This window comes from Molothrus ater, chromosome 2, assembly GCF_012460135.2.
Source record: "Molothrus ater isolate BHLD 08-10-18 breed brown headed cowbird chromosome 2, BPBGC_Mater_1.1, whole genome shotgun sequence".
NCBI classification, from domain to species: domain Eukaryota; kingdom Metazoa; phylum Chordata; class Aves; order Passeriformes; family Icteridae; genus Molothrus; species Molothrus ater.
In genome coordinates, this window is record NC_050479.2 from 102,039,437 (window position 1) to 102,062,315 (window position 22,879).

A 22,879-nucleotide genomic window follows, 5' to 3' on the forward strand; every position below is an offset into this window, starting at 1 on the left:
CCATGGCAATTCAGAGGGAGCTTCTGCAAATGGGGGATGGGGATTTAAACTAGTCAGGCTCTCAGAAAAGGCCTATTTTCCAGCCATCTCCTGGTCCTGCCCAGCAATGGTTTCCACAGCAACTCATTGGCAGCTCAAAGACAGCTTGTAAATGCAGTGAGAGCCTATAGCTGCTTCAGCTCTTGCTTATTTTAAGATGCATCAAGATGCTGAGAACATGTGTCTAGTGCCACCATTTTTCAAAAGACTGTGTGAATAGGCCACTGGTGTATAAGCCCCTTACCACTGCTGTCCCACCCCCCTCATATCAAACAGTGCAAAGCTGAAGCTGAACAAACAGATTTCCCTTTGCATTTCTAGGGGGTAACAATCCAGCAGAAACACTTCCCTGTGCAAACACCTGGTGAAACTGCATGATGTCATTAAATGTGCAAAATAAATCTTGGCACCCAGTGCAAACCAGTGTGTTCCTGGTTTGCAAGACTGATTTACATCAACAGCAAAATCAGCTCTGAAACACAAGAGAGTTGGAAAACCAGAAGAAACAAACAATACCCCACCACTCCCCAAATGAACACAAGCATTCTGGCCCCCAATTTGCGATAAAGTTCTCTGAAGTCTCCTACAACCTTTAAGTGACTTTTGCTCGAATTGCCAAACAATTTGGAAAGAATAAACACTTTCATGAAGTCACCTCATTTATAAACCTATAAATACACCCATTATTTATCTTAAAATCCTGAAAACAGATTTTGTTTACTTTCAAACTGTATCAACCAGTATTACTTACAATTCCAGTATACTCCATATGAAATCGGAGTCCTTGCCCATTCAGAACAAGTGAAGTCAGACAAGTTCCCTTACTATTGGAGCATGTTTCCAGATATTTAGGAGGAACACCTTGACAGTATAATTTAAAATTGTTCTAAGTAAATACATTGGTAAAGTGAGGAGGTGTTTCATCCTGTAGTTAGTCCAATTTATTTAAGCTGGAACCAAATTTCTTGGGCATCATAGAATCATATAATGATTTGAGTTGGAAAAAACCTTAAAGATCATCCAGTTTCAACCTGTCTGCCATCCTCAGTCCCTTTCAAATGGAACTTCTCAACACCTTTTTGATTAATCTCAATATTTCTACAAAACACACATAACAAGAGGATGAGTACATACAACACTGTATTAAGTTCTGGCTTCTAAAGGTATAGGAGTAGCAAACTAACCAGAATTGTCCACAGCAAACATCTCAAATAGCAGGCAGGATAGCTAATTTGTCTAACTACAGACAAAAGTCTCATTTGCAGCAAAGTATAATGACCAAGTCAGCATTGCCACCTTATATCCCACTGTGTTCCACCAATGAAGGAGATAAAACATCTGAAATAGTTTCAAATTTTTAAAGCCCCATTCTCTCTGAAGCACACATTTACCTAGAATAAACTTCTACATGCAATGTGTGTAACTCCTTGAGGTGAGTTTTTAAAAGGACGTTACACATGCCCTTGTTCAAATATGCCTTGTTCAAATCTCACTCAATTTTTCTGACTTTGGGACACATTACTATGACTTCATTCTATTTAGCATGCCCATTAAAAGAAAAAGAAAGGTCCTTCCAACACTGGTAGGCTGCTCTCTAAATACTCAGCAAGGGTCTTGTGCAATGCTTTGTGAGTTTAGGACTTCTGAGGTGTTTCCAGTAACTGGGGGTGGGAGTGGTGGTTTCACTTGTGTAAATGTCACTTGAACCATGAATTTTAGGACTGCATCCTATTAGACAGCACTGAACTTGGTTTGTAAGCTTTTTGTCCTCCAGACTAAAGACCAGGTTCTTTGCCAATACGAGCAGGGAAAATGATTACCAGTTCTCACAGCTAAAAGAATATTGTGAACCCTTCCTAAAATCCAAATGCAATGGCCAAATTGCTCATCCCATTTTCATGCACAAGTTCTTTTACATTGCCAAGGTTGCTCAATAGTCCCTTCCTGGCAGAAGCAACTAACAGCTGTGTTTGATGACCAGTATCTTCAATCAACTTTGTAGCTTACAGTATGAATGCATATTTTTAACTTTAATTCTACAGGCCTTTAATAGATAATTTAGTTGTTTAATACTAAATTTTATAGAAACATCTTCTGGCATATTTGAACAAGACAAGCTACTCTAATTCCATTAAGGCTAACACATACCAAGAGAAGCTACAGCAAACAGAAGATGTTTTTCACACTCTAAGGAGAAGGTTGATTAGAAGAAATCCTCCGGAAGGTAGAGCTAGGAACAATAGGTCACAGTATAAGAGATGCCAAGTTTTCCTTAAAGGGGACAAAGAAAATTAAAAAACCCAACTACAAAACACTACAGTCTTCATCACAGTAAAATCTACACAATCAAAGCAACATACAGGTTCAGATTAGTAGATATTAGAACAACACTGGAAAGTTACACAGGAAGCGGGAATAAACAAACTCTATGCCTTATCTATTTTTAAATCAAGCATAAATTTTAACTCAGTGATCATCACAGCTTTCCACAGGAAAGATGTTTTAGGAGCCACATCCTCTAAAGTGTTTCCCTCATTAAACACTTGCAGCTTTGCATCAGAAGAAGGGAAAGCTCAGTACATGAGCCAATATTCACAATTCAGTGGTTAGCTCCTTCATGCAAATGGCATTTGATGATCTTGTCTGCAGGTACTTACACTAAGCTGTTGCACTGTCACAAAAATTGTCTTAGAGTGATTTATTACGATAGTGTATTCCACAATCCTCAGGTCTGTGCCCAAAAATGGGTATTGTATCCTTAAAACCCTCTAGCCCAAGACCTGGTGTGTGGGGGACCAGGGGGATGAAGAGTTTTGCTTTTGTATGAGCATTTTTAAAACCTCCTGCCCAGCATTTTCATGGCTCTGTGCAGTGTAGGTTTTGCTGGGCTGGTTTGGTTTTTGGCCCAGGCAAAAAGCTTTTCCTTTCCTTGGCTCAGAGATGCTGCAGTAGCAGTCTTTGGGCTGCCTTAAGGTGAACTGAGCAGCTCCTGGTCTCAGGACAGGGACTTTGTGTCAGCAGAAGTAGAGCTGCCCTACTCCGATGCAAGCCAGACTCCATGAACCACGCCGAGCTGGGAAGAAAACACACTGAGAGGCTCCAGCCCAGCTGCTTTACCTGCTGGGATCTGCTGTACTTTGTCCTGGGGAGAAGGCTGGTGACAGATGAGACACTGGGCCTCCGTCTGCTGCTGGAACTGCTCCCTGAAAGCTTCTGCCTTCCCAAGATGGAAGCTGACACCATTCTGGATTGCATGTTGAGAGCAGATAATCTCTGGCATTTTGGGTCTTTGTTCCAGGGTGTGGGGGGTGAAATCTAACAGTTTGATATCTAGCAGTTATTTACTTTTTCCTTCCTTGTGGGCATTCTTTTGTTAATAAACTATTGTGCGTTTTTTTAATTTTCATCTATTAGTATTCATTTTCTATTGCTGGAAAGGAATTGTTGGAACCTTTTAGAGGAGGCAACTCATTCCAGAGTGTTCTCCTTTAAATTGTCTCAAACTGAGACAAAAAAAAAAAAAAAAAAAAAAAAAAAGTCAGCAATCCTGTTATTCTGTAAAAAGACAATAAAAATATTTTTTAAAGCTATGATTTTTTTAGAGTAAACCATATGTAATTAAGGATTCTGCCCCCTGCATCACTAATATCTCCAGCACAACTTCCCTGCTTAAAAGTCTGGTGGTCAAAGTGGCTTTCTGCAATACCTCGATAACACATATAATATCATCAAATTTAGTTGTTTAATACCAAATTTTATAGAAACATCTTCTGGGACATTTGAACAAAATTGAAGCCACTCTAATTAAGGCTGACACTTGCCTAGAGAAGCTAGAACAAACAGAGGATGTTTTTCACACTTGAAGAAGAAGGTTGATTAGAAGAAATCAACATTACATTTCTAGAATACCTGTTAGAGTCAATAGATCAACATATTTTATTAAGCCATGCCTGCCTATAAGCATATATGCTGCTTTAAGCTAATGTTTTGTCATGTACTTTGCCTACTTCTGCCTGTGTTCCCTTTATAACCAACTGCTCATGGCATATTGATGCTCTAGAAACTTGGGTGACACAATTATTGCTGAAAGTTTCCTTTACAAGTCACAGAATCATTAAGGTTGGAGAAGACCTCCAACCTTAAGTCCATCCTGTGACCAATCCCTATCTTGTCTCTCAGACTAGAGCACTGAGTGCCACGTCCAGCCATTCACTGGACACCTCTAGGGGTGGGGACACCACCACCTCCCTGGGCACCCCATTCCAATGCTTGAGATCACTTCCCAAGAAGAATTTCTTCCCAATGTCCAACCTGAATGTTCCCTGACACAACTCAAGGCCATTTCCTGTTGTCCTGTCACTTGTTCCCTGGGAGAAGAGCATGGCACCACCTGGCTACACCTTCCTTTCAGGGAGTTGTGGAGACTGAGAAGTTGTTCCCTTAGCCTCCTTTTCTCCAGGCTGGAAATTCCCAGCTCCCTCAGCTGCTCCTCATCAGACTTGTGCTCCAGACCCTTCCCAAGCTCTGTTGCCCTTCTCTGGACATGCTCCAGCCCTTCCATGTCTTTCTTGCAGTGAGGGCCCAGAACTGGACACAGGATTTGAGGGGTGGCCAGGACAGGAGGACAATCATTGCCCTGGTCCTGATTACATTAAGGCAAAACAATACCACTTTGACTGAAGAACAGTCCAAGGACTATACTGGGAAACAACTTATTCAGGCATCAGCATAAATACTGTGATTATAAAATAAGGTCTTCAGAGTTCAGCTCTAAATTCACAGAACAGTTTTGTTTTTATAACAGGATCTAGGCACATTTACAGATTTATTTCCACTGTTGTTGCAGGGCTGAACTTATTGCAATGAGCCGGGATGGTACAGAGCATCAGCAGTTCTAAGAGTGGCCAAGAAATCAAGAAAGGGAACAAGATGGCTTGTTGAATAATACATTGCTACCCAAGAAATACCCAAAGAGAAACCCATTGCCAACTCAGTCAAAGTTCAACAGTTTTGCTGAAAAAACCTTTGAAAAAATAAGCCTGTAAGTTTTTATTGTTTATGAGCATCAGGTGTTATTTTAGGGCAGAAACGGAATAGGTTCTTTACAGGACAAAACTAATTACCCTTACACAGGAAAGATTATCCACTTCAGAGTTCACAGATATGTAATGCAACTCTTTGTATGCAACTCTTCATAGCCAAGTCTACACATTTCTTCTACTTAAACAGTCTAATTTTATAACAAAGCCTCTTGTCCCATTTAGCCATAAAACTTCCTTGGAGATTATGTGTCCACCCAGCACATGTATCCCATCCCACAGCAGAGGCAGCTTAAGAATGAACTGTCTACCCTTCAGTCAACAAAACTGGCAATTTAAAATTACCAGATTTTTTTTTACATGCAAGATTTCAGCAGGGCTCTATAAAGGCACAGGGGATTCAAACAATTCAAACACAGCATACACATGCAGGATTGCAACTTTAACAGTAACACAAAGCAGTAGAAAATTTTTCCCATTTCAAAACTGATTAGCCCCATTCCAAAACTGAGAGTGCTTAAGTTAATAATATATCTAGACTGAATATACTATTTAAATAGTGTGCCTTGTGTCAGAGCTAGCTCAGGAAATACGTTCTGCACCTGAAAGTCCATACCTACAAAAGAACTGGCTGTCCCCCTCCTCTTTCCCTGTTCACATAGCTTTCAAAAGCTTTGAATAAATTTTAAATATGTGCAATTGCTTACAGAGGCCATCACTTCATTCTTCTCTCACAAAAATCAGTCCTCCCAACAGCTACTTATGCTAGAAAGCCACTGTCTTTCAGCAACTGGGCAAAGCCTCTGTAGCGCTGTTTTCCCTCCCTTCTTACCCCTTAGAAAGGTGGCTAAGAATTTAAACACAACTGGAAAGCGAGTAGGAACTGCTTGTGGATTGTTCTTGTTTTGACGACCCAGCTAGAGATACAACTGGAACATAAATGAAATAAGAAACAGTGTGCAGTGGCAGGGAAAAAGCAGAGCTGAAAAAAATCTTTAGTCAGTCTCTACAAATATTGCTGATTCCCTGTTGACAGAGCCTCCCCACATGATTTTTTATCCCCCAAAACAAGAGCCCGAAGACAACTGCTATAGGAGACAAGTACATTAACTTCTGCAAATACCCAACTGCACCCTTTCCCCTTCCCCTCTTCCTCCTCTCAGCCACATCTTTTGTCTCATAAGTGTCATCATTATAATCTCTTAGGCAACAAATGGAAGAAAATTCCCAGAGAGAAAGAAGAAAAAAAAAGGAAAAATCCTAACTTCCAACTTTTTTTACTCATTTTTGCTAGCTACTAGAAGGCTTCAGTTCTGAGACAGGGCCTCCAGAGACAAGTACTGCCTATGCATTCTAATGGCAAACTGCTGTCTGCCTCACATAATAGGTATTAAAATGCTGTTTTTCTGCATGTTATAGATGGGTAATGCAATGGTTAGCTCCCACAATTAAGGGATGAATATTATGTGTAAGCTAAGAGAAGTTTTACTGATGTATAGTTATGTTATTGTGATGTGTTCTCCCCATACTCCTCTTCCCCTTCCCATTTTATTGTTGTCACAGGATGGCCTTGGTAGTCAGGGCATTTGGGGGGAGGGCAGGCTTGTTGCTGGGGGGCACAGCATGGCAACACCTGACCTTCAATCAAATTGCAAGAAAGGAGTCTCCACCAATGGAAGGTGATGAAGAGTTGACTGACGGACTTTGGGCGGGGCCGGGGTTACCTGATGCAACACCGGGAGTAAAAAGGTAGAGCAGCCATTTTGTGGGTGAGCATGTGGTGGTTTAGTTCCATGCTCCCAGCACTGCTCTTTCTCCTTGTTCAGTCATTTGTTGTATTTGTTAAGGTTTAATAAACCTTTGAAATCTTAAAGTGAGAGGTTGTTTCTCGCACTGCATATATTTTCCTTATATTTTTACAAATGCACCAAACACAAATGCTTGTCCAACTCTAACAAACATACACAAGTCCACATAATACCCCCAAGATTGTCTCCCAGTTCATACTGGGCACTTTCTGCAGGCTGAGATACAATAATTTTGGCTTATATATTGTACTAATTTGAGCAAATGTAATTTCTCAGGAATTTTCCATCATTACCTCCAAGTAGTATATTAGAAGTTTGTGAACAACAAATATAGCCTGTTTTGTTACAATTATCTAGTATCAAAAAAACATATCATACATCATTTTTCCATCCAGACAATAATATGTTTTGTTCCCCTTTGAATCTGATCCAGTGGTTTGGATGGGGTCAAAAGCATTTTCAATCCTTAAGATGTTAATCCACATAAGAGCAATGAAATACATCTATTGAAACTACATACTTGTAGGGTCTGTTCTTTCCAGCTCAAATTTCACCACTTTGTACCTCTTTAAACAATCAGAATCAAATTGTAGCTATTTCAATTCTAGTTTTATTTTCCCATCTCTTACTGAAAACTGCTAAGTTTTGAACTTCTAAAAAGGAATAATTCAAAAAGGTTCAGTACCAGATTTTTTTTTCATGTTTCCCCTGCAAATAATCTTTAGGAGAAATTGGATGCCTGCTTTAATTTTTATTAACCAGAAAGGTTGATAGACTTACTAGTGGTTCAACAACTACGACTGATACATTACTTTCTCTTTTCAAAAATTGCCATTTTCCCCTTCTTCTTTCTCCAAAAGCTCCTCCACCTCCCACTGTGTTAGAAACCAACAAATGAACAGGAGCAGATGTTCAGCTGCCAAGCTTACTTTCTGCCCAGTTAAAGAAATTTTATGTAAGCACTTGAGTGCTTGATGATATATTGTGAGCATAGAGGTCACAAAATCAGTTGGAGTCCTCCAGGAAAAAAAGTGACTTTGGAAATACAGGTGAGCACAAGCAATGGCAGTCATCCAAATGCTTCTCCAGCCTCATCTGCTGTCTCATTCTTTGAAATTCATATTCCATTCTCTAAAAAAACCCAACCATTTAGATGAAGGAAACAAATAATTTGTCTTGATTACAAGACACCATAATATTTGCTTTAAGCTTCCTGAAGTTGAATTACAGAACAATCACAGTGCTTTGAGGAAGATGTGACAGGCAGAAATGTTTTGCTGAAACTGATGGCGCTTTCAAAAGTATCGGGGATGGGAGAAGATGTGCTAGAAAGTAAAACTGTAACAAAGTTAGCTTAACAAAAGTGGGGTGGGAGAGGGGGTGAGCTAACCAGAACAGAAGGAACGACTTGAAACAAAATAAACAGCTTCCACATAACCTTTCCCTCAGTTTCCATTAAAGTGCTCTCCCTGTGGTACTGAACTAGAACTAAACTAGCCCCTGAACTAGACAGCAAGAACTTGTAAACCATCTCTTTTCCCACATATATACAAAACTGCCACAAAGTTAACATGGTGGAGAAAAAAACCAAAACAGCAAAACAAGAAAAAAACAGCAGTAAGACAGCTCATTGTACACATCCCCAAGGACACTATTTTATGCAAATTTTGTTTTTCCTGATATCCTTATATAACTTCAAAGGAATTTAGCCATTCCATATGGCCCTGTCAAACAGTGTGCAAGGACAAATACATATGTCTGCCTTTGCTTCAATTGCTTTAATAGCCAATATATTTATTTTCTAAGTAACCTTCCTTTACATAAGCATTTGTACTGGAGTCACCTCTAGCATTTCTAAGGGAAAGTATATGACACTAAGCCTTACTTTAAGAAAAGGGTTCCTAAAAGGGTTCACCATGTGCAGGGCGCAGTCGTCTTCAGAAGTGCTCCAGCACAAGGATTACATTTTGAGTGTTGATGGATTCTAAGTAGATCATACCAGATGGAAACTTTTACATGCCAACTGCAGAACTATACTACTAGCTGTTCCTGGCTCTCTAATAGCACCACCAACCCAAATCTCTTCCCCCTCAAACAAGGGAAGCTTGCTTACTGCTACTACAGAAGGTTCACATGCATGTCACTGTCTATCTGCAGTGAAGAAATACTACTATTATTTACTCCTGTGAATTTATGAGGAAACTTAAATTTCTTAATATCAGATGTACAAGAAGATTCTCCCATACTTCACAAGAGGACTTCTGTCTTACAGACTTCCTCCTAGTGACCACCAGCACCTGAGAAGAAATTAAAGCACCTGGGGTACCCTTGGAGGAAGGGTAAGTGTCTGCTGTAATGTTTTTAGTTCACTTCTTTAAAAACAGGTCTCCACACACCCCAAATAACATTTGGAGTTAGCCAGTGAACACAGACAAGTTTGGTTGCTCTAGGTCATGAAAGATGAAACCAGGTGCTCTGTTAAATCAATCAACTGAAAAGATGATGTCAAAATTCAGCTACTTCTGTATTCTCACCAAATCATTTGCACTGGCATCAGCCAGTTTCTGAAGCAGAACCTGGCAGCTACCAAAATAGGCTGCAGCAGGAATTACAGGTGCAATACAGGAAATAATCACAAAAATATCTTTCTGTAATTCAGTTAAATAGCCAGTGGGAAGACCTCATCCAGGCTCAATTAGATCTGTGAATCACAGTGGTAGCTTTATCTGTCCTTATTAATGCCAGATGCCCTATGATACTCACAATTACCAGAAATATGTATCCTACAACATGAACAAAGAATTGTTGCAACTTTAAAGCTGAGAAAACAGGACCTCAGAGGCCAAGCAATAACAAAAGCAAATCCTCCTCTTGCATTCATCCACCTTAAAAAAAGAAACAAGGAATTGCAACTGTCCTGATGTAACATTTCCAGGCATGTTTCTTGTCTCCTCCATACAGTGAGCGAAGACAGCCACCCTCATTTTCTCTTTTGGGCATTCAGTAGCAGTCTGTGGGGCCAGCAGCCTAGAAGAATGATACCATGGGGGCAACCAAGGAGGAGCTCTCTCTGCCTCCTCTCTGCTGGAGAGAGACAGGAGGGAGACAGAACAGCAGCACTCGTGGCTGAGCTGTCTCAGGAATACAGAGCCCCTTCTAAGCAGCACACCCAGGTTTAAGGAAAACATCATGACTTGCTGTTTTGAAATGCAGCAAAAGCCATGATTTCTGAGAGAGATACCAGTAACTCACAGACAGCTTCTTTTGAGCGTGAGGATCTAAGCAAGAGGGTGAAATTTAGTAAAGGTTATTAAATAAGCTAGAGAGAAGCATGTATCCCTTTTAAAGACAGAAATAGTCCTTCCTGCCATGTCAATTTGTGTCAGGTTTAGAAGCATATGGGTATCTCGTGCAGTCTCACCACAGTCATAAATGAAAAATGTTAAGCTGAAGACTAGAAACAAACATTGCCTTTTGTACTTAGTTTTCATTTGTTTGTTTATATATTAGCAGTTTATTATCCTCCTACAAATTATGTTGTAGTGTCTAAGAGTCTGTGCATGCTTCTAAACCTTGAGCAGCCTTTAGCAAAGAAATACTGCTTCTCACCTAAACCAGCAAGAGAATGAACATTCAGTTAATGCCTCTTCCCCCACTCCTCCTCCAAAACCAAGCTGTCTGCTTTATAGCATTATGTTGAACAGATATTACTAGAGAACTACGCAGTCTTAGAAATTTAAGAAATCCCATCTCACCTGAATATGGCCTAATTTAGAAATCAGTTCCTACCAAGCTCATCCAGCAAACAAAGAGGGTTCAACCAAAGGCTGAGGATTGACAATAGCCTCAATTATGAGTTCATCCGTTGTGTATCACGTATAACGAAGAAAGCATAGTTTAAACACTTCCACTGTCAATTCCTACAGCAACACAGTCATGCTTTATGATTTTTTTGTCAGGCTTGGGGGGGGTGGGGGGGAAAGAAACCAAAGGCTTCTTTGGTCTAGAATCTCTGTATCTGAGTGAAAGATTTCTGAGAAATAAGGAGTGGGGTTTTCTTGAGCTGAAACAAATAAACAAAATATCACCCTACTTACTGCTCAAACTACCCCAGTGAGCTCTATGAAATATTTAGGTAAGACTACTATTTATTGCCTCTGCATTGTCTTCACACACACATATTGTGCTGCATTTGCTTCCAGCGTCACCACCTGAAGTCTAATTTCAATGTGCACTACTATTAAGAAAAATCACATCTAGATGCTTCTCAGAAAGGCCATTTGGTCAGCACACACTATCTCCTCCCACAGAGCCACGATGGTTAATACCAATTTCTGTACCTATTCTGTCTTGCCAACAGAGTTCACAAGTCTTAGGCTGTGGCACCTTTTACAACTTTGAGATGTCAATTCCAGAAGCTTGTGCTGAGAGAGAACATGATTAAAGACTCCCAGCTCCCTTACTTTCCCTAAATTAAAGGTGGAAGGGAAGATTAGCTCACAGAAACCACAATTTCTGCAGGTCATGAATATTTCTCAGCAAGCCCTCAATGAAAAGCAATTCAAACATCATCTGCCTTGGCTATACTGATACCCTGTGACCAACTTACACAGCTTTTGATCTCTACAGCTCAGCTACCAAGAAAGTTCTCAATACCTGCTCCACAATTTAACCACAGAATTGCAGAACCATTTAGGCTGGAAAAGATCTCTAAGATCATTGAGTCCAACCTTGGACCAATCACCACCTTCACAGCTAGACCAGGGCACTGAGTGCCATGTCCAGTTGTTTCTTGAACACTTGCAGGGATGGTGACCCTACCACCTCCCTGAGAGCCCATTCCAATGCTTAACAACCTTCTCCATGTTCTTCCTGATGTCCTCCTCTGACTCAGCCTGAGGCTGTGTCCTCTTGCCATGTTGCTGGTTGCCTGGGAGAAGAGGCCAACCCCTATGCTGCTTGTGAGGTATTGACCACTCCTTCCTTTCCCTCACTGGTTTCTGCCCATTCCCCACCATCTCCAGAGCACATGGGTCCCACACAGGAGACTGCTCAGCCCATATGCCTGACTTGGACACCTGAATTACTCAGCCTTATTGCTCATGTAAACACACTCCAGCCACAGGAGCAGCAGCAGACTTCTGGTTGCCTCGATTTCTTCCTGGGTTTCCTCTGGCTCCCACAAACGATAGGCATTTGCACACCCATGCACCTACGATCACTTTCTTCGCAAAAAGACTCCTTATCAGCACCTTGCTTGTAAACTTGCTTTCCACCTAGTGTTTCTTTGGAATTGGGACAGGAAGGGAAAAAAAAAGCCCACCAAGAAGAAACCTCCAAGTCTGATAACAATGCAGGCACCAGACTTTGATGCACTGTATTGCGTGCTCTATCATTTCCTTAGCAGTCAAAGCCAGCACTGCCAACAGACAACTAACCAGGAGGCTGAGCAGCCTGAACACACTGAAACCTGTCACCAAAAAAAAATCACAGCAGCTTCACCTGCTCAGATATATCATGCAATTAAGAAGAAATGAAGTTTAAAAAAGAAAAAGAAAGCCATGTTTATTATTATTATTAGTTACTATGTGAAAGAGAATTTCTGCACTAGCTGTTCATTTAACAGCCCAACATTTCCATAAGGTCTTGTAGGAGAAAAAAAGAGGAAAAAAACAAATTTCAAGCCTAAGACCTATCAGACATGCATAACTTCAAGTATCTCGACTGCAGGACTCAGGGGGAAAAAAAGGGAGTTTACATACACAGAGCTTTCTGGTAAGTAATGTTCTGTTAGGAGGAATGACAGGTAAACCTTAAAATATACCCAGCATCAGTACCATGAATGTTCCACATCTACAATGGATTGAGAACCCACCCTGGGCTGGTCCTAGGTGGTCATTTCATTGGAAGACAGTGCTACATAGTCTTTTCAAAACACTATTTTCATGTACTGCCCTTTCCCCAAACATCAGTGAGACACAAAAAGCATAGAACAGAAGCACAGTAAGACATGATCTGAAAGTCACAGCCTTATCACAGCTGGCTCTACTAACAGTAGTGTTAATTCAGTGATTCTCTGCAGGTACCTGCTGCACATATGTCTTTTTCCTATTATTTATGCATGCTTTCTGGCTGGGGAATCTTTGCCCAACTTATTCTAACCTTACCCTTTTGTTTTTAAGGAGTTAGGAGCATAAAAATACTGGAAACTCAAGTCTGTTCCAAAGATGCAGCACCCAGTGCTGGCAACAGAAAATGCCCTCCCGCCCCTTGTTCATTCACCTTGCAAAGACCACCAGAAAAACAAACTATACTGCCCGCATCCTAAAGTTTCTACGGCGGCAGACGGCCGCTGACTCGCACTTAGCCAGGCCGGCCTTAAACAGGTTACATCTGCGCGAAAACATGGAAAAAGACACATGGAAAGAATCAGCGCGCACCGCCCCGGCTGTGGCGGGGGACGCGCTCGCTGGCGTTTCGTTCTTGGAGACGCGGCTTGGCTCCTCTCGCTCCGGGATGAGGAGGGGAAGCGGCACCTCTGGGAGCCATCCCCCTCAATACAGACAAACAGAGATTCCGCGGGGACCGTCCCCCCGCAGCCCAGCGGGTCGGGCAGCCCCCGGGGCGGCGGTATCCCCACGGGACAGGGACACTTACAGCTCAGGAGCCGCAGGCAGAGCAGGAGCAGCAGGCGCAGGCTGCGGCTCGCCATCTTCCCGCGGCGGCGGCGGCGGCGTGGGGCGGTGCCCGGGGCCGGGGGCTCGGCGCCCGCGGAGCTCTCGCAGCGCCCGGCCGTGCTCTGCCTCCTCCGGAGCCGGAGCCGCCCCAAACTTTTAACGTGTCCGAGGAGGCGTCTCCCCGCCCGGAGCGCAGGAGCCGGGGCTTGAGGCGGGGATGTGCCCTGGCCGCCAGCCCGCCCGGCCGGAGCGGGGAGCCGCGGCGGGCTGCGGTGCCGAGAGCATCCCTCTCCTCCGCCGCCCCCGCATCCCGGGCACTGGGCTGTGTTGGATCCAGAAGTTCTTCTCCCCGTTTCGTTGATTTATTTATGTTTAAGCGGGGACATTTCATAAACTCAAGGACATTTGTTGCAACAGAATAAACTTTTCGTTAGGAAAAGATTTAATTGCTCGAAGAAGAGCATTGTCCCTGTTGGTGCGTTTCCCTCAGGAGAATCCTCCCCAGGAGGGAAGTAGGGATAACGGGGTGAAATCACGGAACAAACATTTGGATATTCCGGCTTCCCCCAAGGAGGAAGTGGGGATAACGGGGTGAAATCACGGAACTAACATTTGGATATTCCGGCTAACAAAAACACAAGCCATATGAGGGCGAGGCGAGGCGCTGTTTTAAGGCGAAAGAAGTCACAGTGACTCCTTGTGCCTCTCTGTACAGAATCCCACCTACAGCAGGAGATGGGTCACACGGTGACCTTCAAAACATTTTTATTATGTTATTGTTTTGTACCAGACTAGGAGAGGTTTTTGTTACATACACAAGTGGTGTAATGGTTCTTTAAATTTATGAATCAAGGAAAATTACTCATCTTAACTGTTAATAGTGCATCTAAGTAGTTTCCAATGACATCTTAAAAATGCATTACCACTGATGTAAAGCAGTTCTATAACAAGAAAAGTATCACAAGTATGTTTTTTGGTAATCAGAACAGCAATGTCGGCTATATTTTGTTAGAGGGCAACAAAATGAAGAAAGATCATTTATAAATAAAATCTCTAACAGCTATTTTAATGGAGAGCAAGGAATTAGGATGCCACAATGCTCTTCATGGCAAAATCTTCTTAGTTTATTTTTCACGTGGAAAAAATGTATACAGAACACAAGTAATATTTATTTTAAAAAATCTGCATGCATATATGTATGTATGTATGTCCAGTATATATTACTGGCATCATGACATGCATTTAATAAAATCAGAACTGTCCCATTGAAAACAGAAGAGTTTTTTGTGTGTCCCAACACATGATAGCTTTAGGCAAGTACAAAGGTTCATTGATTTCGGTAGGACTGTTTTACTATTTAGTCAGACAGTGATGGAAATGCTGTCTTGATATAACATTTAAATATGGCAAGAGTCTGGTGGGAAAGTTATAAACATGGGGAATGTTAAGAAATGGCAGTATGGAATTAAATTAAAGTATAGGCAATAGGATGTTATTAATACTGATGGTTGATGAAAAACTAACATGCCCTGGCCGTGTGTACTGGAAGCCCAAACCCCCCCTCTCCCGTGTGCTGGGCTCATCCAGAGCCCCGTGGGCAGCAGGGCAGGGAGGGGATTCTGCCCCTCTGCCCCCTCTGCTGAGACCCCACCTGCAGGGCTGCATCAGCTCTGGGCTCCAGCACAGCAAGGACAGGGACCTGCTGGAGCCAGGCCAGAGCCGGCACCAAGGGGATGGGGGGCTGGAGCACCTCCCTGGTGAATACAGGCCAAGAGATTTGGGGCTGTTCAGCCTAGAAAAGAGAAAGTTGCATGGACAACTCACAGCAGCTCTCTAGTATCTGAAGGGAGGCAGGAGAGGGACTCTTCATCAGAAAATGTGACAGGACAAGGAATAATGGGTTCAAACTGAAAGAGGGAAAACTTAGGTTTACACATATGGAAGAAATTCTTTATAGTGAGCATGATGGCATGGATTGCCTAGAGCAGCTGTGGCTGCCTCATCCCTGGAAGTGTTCAAGGCCAGGCTGGATGGGGCCCTGAGTGAACTGGTCTAATGAAAGGTGTCCCTGCCCATGGCAGGGGGTGGAATGAGATGGACTTCAAGGTCCCTTCCAACCTAAAGCTTTCTGCGATTCTGTGATTCATTAACACAGCTCTTATACTATAGTAAATCCATTTAAATGAGAAGGTTTTATACAACCATGAGGTCAGACTAAAGTTCCTTTCCTCTGTTCACTATTTCATTTCTCTTGCAGGTGAAGCAAATTCCTAGTGCTTCCCCCACATTTCTCTGACTTTTTCTAGTACAGGTCATATTTTCTTTCCATTCCCTTGTTTTATTTCAGCAATAACTAGATCATAGTTTCTCCGCTTGCTTTATACAACTACAGGAAACACCAGCAGTTAAATGTTGGTATTTTGAAGGCATTTACAGAATTACTGGAAAAGTGGTTGTAATACATATAGTTCATTTAATATATACAATTTTTCTCCATGTACTTTGCTCAACAATTGTATTCTTAAAAATACTGTTAAGTACTTTGTTAGAAGGGTACAAGACTGCTATCCATATTTTTTACCTTTTAAAGTTGGAGTAGAAATGTTTTCATTAAATAATGCCTAGACCCCAAAATGGAAGAATTTGAGATGCTCAGTTTAACAGTTATTCTTGGAGAACTTTCCACAGACATTCCTTTTTAGACTAATAAAAATAGTCTATAATTAACATCTACACACAAAATGCAAGTCAAGAATAGCTATCTTATTTTGTGATAGCTGTTCCAGACAAGTTCTTTGTATAGAAAAGCCTTGAAAAATTGAATGTAATCGCAACATGATTTCAAGATTTGGATATTTTGTAGCAATCCCAGGAATTAATAAAATGAAAGAGTGCCCTTATTTTATTAGGCAATATTTTAGATAAATCTACATTCTTACATTGCAATGGAATTCTTCCTCTTTTTAATGAAACTTTCTATTGCAAATGTGAAGTGCTGATGATAATCTGTTCTAATAATGAGTTTACCTCTTTTATTATTGCACCATCACTGTGTTATGGTCCAATTTTTAGAGTTATTAGAGAGGCCTCTGCTTGAATTAAGGTGCAAACAAGGCCATATGCCAAAGTCAATAATACGGGTTTTATTTAATCAGAAATATGAGAGAGAGAGAGAGAAGGAGAGAGAGAAAGAAAGAAATAGAAAGAAAGAAATAGAAAAGAAAAAAAGAAATAGAAAGAAGTGCTGATGATAATCTGTTCTAATAATGAGTTTACCTCTTTTATTATTGCACCATCACTGTGTTATGGTCCAATTTTTAGAGTTATTAGAGAGGCCTCTGCTTGAATTAAGGTGCAAACAAGGCCATATGCCAAAGTCAATAATACGGGTTTTATTTAATCAGAAATATGAGAGAGAGAGAGAGAAGGAGAGAGAGAAAGAAAGAAATAGAAAAGAAGTGGAGGGACAGAAAGAGAGTGACAGACACAGATGAAAGAAAATATCACTACTGTGTGAATCCCAATGATGTTCTGTTGATCCTCTCCAGCTGGTCTTCTTGGTGGTGAAGGTCCCCCCTGAAAAACATAGAATCCAATGGATTAATGAACATCCAGGCCAGCTGAGAATGCCCAGGTACCTCCCCTGGAAGGAGGCAGTCTCTTCCAGCAGACTCTGGATCTGTTGCACCATTTTGCATCCATGCAGTCCGGTGGTGCCAGGCCTCTGGGATGCGCTTTCAGGATCTTTGATGGATTATGGCACCCCCTCAGCTGCCTCCCATGTGAATCCCCCGTGGATGTGGCCTGTGGGCTTGGGGGTTTCACAGCTGGGCTGGTTTGTGTGAGGGAGGATGGGTGTTCACTGCCTCTGACCAGAGGTTACACCACACATCTGAGACCTCCTCCTCACCCCTCGGCTGGGGGGAGTCTGTGCAAACCCAGCCTCTGTGGGCTGTGGTCTCCCACACCCCAAAACCAGTAGGGATGGGTTTGGCTTTCTTGTGGATGAATTAATTTCCCTCAGCCTTGTTTGTTTCTCCCCAGACTTGATATGATTGAACATAATGTTGCATTTATCTTATCTAGGCTGCTTAACTCACAGTGCAAAGTTCCAGTCAGGCATCTTCAAGGAGGGATGGGCTTACTGTGGTTGTAGCTTCTTTATACAGTTTTTGCTATAAAGGGCAAAACTCCTTCAGAACAATGTTTAAGGTGTGATCACTTCAGTCCCTGACATGCTGTCGAAGAGTTCTGTTCTCCTCACCTAACAGGAAAACTGTTTAGAAAAATAATTTGTAAAAATTCTGTGAAAGACCATAAGCCTCTGGCTCTTCACTTGGGAAACATTTTATCTTTCCTAGCTGTAGGAAGCTAAAAATGAATAAAGATAAATGAAGTTATATGAAGAGAATCCTCCTTTTGGTGATTTCTCCACTCAAAATATATTTTATTTTGCAGGGGGAACAAAATCTCCCTAGATTTATTCTTCTACAATTTGCATGCTGATTTCTAGAGTAGCTTTGATGTAAAATAACAACAACAAAAAATCAGTATAACAAATTAGAACTGCTAAATTTGGTTGCAAAGGTGTTGCAATGTAGATACTCAAACACCTATCACAGATACATTAACAAGGAAGATGACTGATTCCTTTTCTTGAAAACCTGCATAGAAGAGGGGCAAAAGCAGTGCAGTACATGAAGAGAACTGGCTGTTTAATTAGCACCTCGAAGAGTAAGATGCTAATTTCTATGGAATCTCTTCTCTGTTATGGCTTACATATGCCAGACTAGAAGATAGTTGCAGGAGAGATAATGAATGTTCATCCCTGCACTGCCATTAAAAATAACTTTAGAAAAAAGTTTAATGAAAGACAATGTTTCCCTAGTCAGTCACATTCAGGCATATCTCAAGTTTACTCATTGAATTTAAGTAGATTAAATAATGCAACCCTCATTCCATGTAAGAAAGCACATATTTTTATCCTGTTGATAAGCAGGTAGTATAGATGTCTGATGATCTGGGAGTAGCTGTTCTCTTATTTGCAGACTGAAATGCCAATCAAAGCATAAAGGACTGCAGTTCTGTGCTGCTTCTCCTTTTTCTACCTGTGCTTTCCTACCATGATTGCTCTTTAAATGTTTTAGTGTCTCTTGGTTTGTCTATAATAGAAGATAACCCAGCAAGTTTGGGGATAACTGTGCCTGATAATGATTAGAGTAGCAGTGGGGAAGATGTAGAATATGGAGACACAAAGGGAGAAAAGGAAAGACAGAAAAAAAGTCTTCCTGTGCATAAGCATGCCTATCATTCTTTATATGGACAGTTGAGAGCTTACTGTTATTGGAACTCACATGGTTCAAGCTTTCATCAAGAAGACACCTTTGAATATTTTTCCATATTTAACGAAGAAGAAACAGATTTTTTCATATTTCTAAAAAGAGAAATGTTATCTTTGAGATGGTCAGAGATGTCATTAGAAATTTGGTGCCATAGCCTGTGCATAAGATCTCTGTATGCATCTTTTTTCCAAGCACACTAAGTTGTTGTCACATAAATTTGCTCTAATAAATGCTGAATACAGTAGCACACAGCTGTGAAGTGACCATTCTGATGTGATTCCAGGCATAGCTATGGGACAAGTTGATGGAAAACTATTTTGTAAAACTGCTAAAACAGACTCCATTGAATTTAGCTTAATTGCCAATATGCATATTTTGCAATCTGTATCACAAATTATTTTTTCTAAAATCCATTGATTGATGTGCTATGCATTTTTTGTGCAGCTTTGACTGCCAGCTGCAGTACATTGAATCCATCAGCTTGAGAGCCTGGTCCTTTAGTGTAAAGAATAATCAGCAGCCATATGTAAGTGCGTATCACAGGCTGATATTTCCAATTTAAGGGACACTTCTTTTCCTTTGCAATTTTAGTTATCACCACACTGGTTTTTTTACAATGTCCTGGGGTATTGCTTTAATGGCTGTCCCCTCCCCTGGTTACAGAAGGCCTTGTCTCCTTTTGAGTGGCTTTTTATTACTTTTTATAGCTGCTTCATGTGAATTGTTTTAACTCACATCTGGGGGGAAAAAAACTGATTTATCTGACAGATTATCTGCTTGTTTTGTAATTTGAAACTAAAAACTGAGCAAGTATATTTTTGAGACAAGAAGTAAAAAAATATTTTCAGATACTTTTTTTTTCCCCAAGCTGTCATTGATGGCTGTTTAAAGACAGACCATGCCATGGATTAGTTGCCTGGATGTAATGCAATGGACTAGAGCAGTGATAGAACACTGTATTGCTATTAGACTGTTAAAATATTTCATACCTAATGGGACTGCCAAACTTCCACCAAGAAGGCCACAAAATGTGAGGGTAGAACAAGTAAAGAGCAATACAAATTACTTGTTCTCAGTAATGTTTTTCAGTGAAACCCTCTACAGCCCACCTTCATTTTCTGGAATGTCTTGTATGATTTTATCTTGGACTTGCAAAGTACAGAATCAATGCCTTTTTCTTTTTTTTTTTTTTTAACTGAACTTGAAAGATTACTGCCACTGAGTAGGCAGCTCAGTAGCAATTAAAGGTACATTTCCAAAAAAGATCCATCACATAGGATGGCACTGTTGGACACAATTCAGCCTAAACAACAGTGGACAATGCTTTAGCCACAATGCTGCTGGTGGAGAATTCAGAATTATTTTGCCACACTGTTCATAACGCTTTACTGCTCACTAGGTCAAAGAAAGCCTGGATGGCAGAACCCAGAGTTCTGGTGAGTGCTGTTAAATCCAGTTGGCAATTCGTCACCAGGGGTGTCCCTAGTGCTCAATATTGGGGACAACCTTGTTTCATATCTTTGTAATGATCTGGACTCTGGACAAGGGGATCGAGTGCATCCCCAGTCACTTGCAGATTCCCACCATTGGGTGGGAATGTCGATTTTCTGGAGGGCAGGAAGGGTCTGCAAGAGGAAGCAGGACAGGCTACATCAATGGGCTGAGGTCATTGGTCTGAGGTTCAGCCAGGTTCTGCCCTTAGGCCACAACAACCCCCTGCAGGACAGGCTAGGGCAGAATGACTGGAGAGCAGGAAAAGGACCTGGGGCTGCTGGTTACAGCAGCTGAACGTGAGCCAGCAGCACATGCCCTGGTGGCCAAGAAAGCCAATGGCACCTGGCTTGTGTCAGAAAAGGTATGGCCAGTGGGACCAGGGCAGCAACCATTTCCTGCACTCAGCACTGGTGAGGCCACATCTCAAAAGCTGTGTTCAGCTCTGGGCCCCTTAATTCAGGAAGGACATTGATGTGCTGGACCATGTCCAGAAGGGCAATGAAGCTGGGGAAGGATCTGGAGCTCAAGTCTGATGAGGGGAGGCTGAGGAACCTGGAGTTGTTTGGCCTGGAGAAAAGAAGGCTGAGAGGAGATCTTATCATTCTCTACAACTACCTCCCAGGACAGTGTAGCCAGGCTGGTCTCTACTCCCAGGTAACAAGTGATAGGATAGGAGAAAATGGTCTTAAGTCATGCCAGGGGAGGTTCAAGTTGGATATTAGGAAAAATTTCGTCACAGAAAGGGTTGTAAAGCATTGAAACAGGCTGCACAGGGAAGTGGTGGAAGTGTTCAGAAAATAAGCAGATGTGGTACTTTGTCATACAGTTTAGTAGACATGGTGGTATTCAGTTAAAGATTGGACTTGATGGTCTTGGAGGCCTTTTCCAACTTCAGTGATTCCATGATTCTATAATTCTATTGTGTTATGAAGAATACACCTCTTAAGATGTAGTTACACTGCATGTTGTCTTACAAGGCTGTTGCTGCTTCTGGCCATGGATTACTGCTCTCACTTTGCTTGTGCATGAAAATTAGTATAAGAAATAATGTTAATCATATGAATAAAACATTATCTCTCAGCAGTACTCATCCTGCAAATTGTATCACTTCAGCGACCTTGCATTCAGTGCCTTGTACAGTGCTGCTACAGTTGTTTACCTAGAGGATGAGCAGAGAGAAACAGCCAAGAATGGCAAAGGGAGGCTCAGGAATTTTTAAGCCAATTTTACTTCTGAAGCAATCTTTAAGTGAGCTCAGATCTGCCTTTGGGACTATGAGGCTGATAAACAGTCATGGTTTGTTGCTTACACACTTCTGTTGGGTCACATACCATGACATAAGAGCAATTGCAGGGTTCCTGTTGCTTCAGAGGGAAACCTCATACTTTCTGACCATTATAAAATAATAGACATGGTTTTCCTGAAAGTTAACGGGCTTTATGAAGACTGGTAGAATGTAATTATTCTTGGACAGTTCTGTTGAGTGATCTCTTCTTTGTTTTTCTTTAGGCATTGAGGGTGGGCTGCCCAGGCTCCTTTGGATGCAGCCCAGAACACAATTGGCTTTCTGGGCTGTGAGCACTCACTACTGGCTCATGTTCAGTTTTTCATCAATCATCACCCCTAAGTCCTTCTACACAAAGCTGCTCTCAATGAATCCTGGGTGAAATTTCCAGCACTTTTGGATGTATTTTGATTTTCTCTGGGGGTACAGCTTTGCACTGTCATTCTGTTGGCTGAGGGTTACCAAAAGGCAGATAACCTTGCTCCTCTCTGTAGTCTTCAGTGTGCTACAAATCCCAGATTTTTTAAAATATACATTGTGCTTCCAGAGCTACACCAAACAACTAAAAGGACAGAGCAGATATCCTACAATCATTTTTTCTGAAGATTCAGCTGAATAAAAAGTTGCAAATACTTGTACAAAAGAAGGTCTAGAGATTAGGAAGTGCCAGTTTAATATGGATATGTATGATAAAGTGTGCAGTATTAAGTAGGACTTTACTCCTGTCAGTCAATACTCCCTCAGAGTGACAGAACAGAGTTGGTTCTGTCTCTCATTCTCTGAACATTATGAATTATCTACTTATACAATAAAAGTGTTCTTTTTATGCCCTACTCTAGTAATCTTGTTTTGCTTATAGTTTTTTAACCATTTAAACCAAAATGATTTGTCATGTGATCATTGACTGCATATGATTCCTTGAGTTAATAGGAGAAATGGTGTAGTTGAGCTGTATTTACACAATTCTGTGTAACTTCTCTGTTACATTCTACGTAACTTGTATTTAATTCATTTTAAAAATGAGGAAGCAAGATGACTGAGTTGCTGAAATTCTTAACCTATCAAATAATGTAGCCAAGGGCATAAATAGGTACCTTACTCACACCCCTGGTTTTATGGATGAGAGCCCAGGTAAAGAGGAAAGCCAGTGCCAGGTACCAAACCAAGGGGACCCAGCTGTCCCACTGCTCCACAG

General features: G+C 41.4%; 1 protein-coding gene across 1 annotated transcript in view; it reads right to left on the bottom strand.

Annotated features, from left to right (window-relative positions):
- The window catches only part of JAM2 (junctional adhesion molecule 2), a 40,683-nt gene extending 27,011 nt beyond the window's left edge, over positions 1–13,672 (bottom strand). The window contains exon 1 of the mRNA XM_036394457.2: positions 13,544–13,672. Coding sequence (XP_036250350.1) covers positions 13,544–13,598 — 55 coding nt within the window. The 5' untranslated portion in view covers positions 13,599–13,672. The remainder of the gene's footprint in view (positions 1–13,543) is intronic.
- Positions 13,673–22,879: the final 9,207 nt, after the last annotated feature.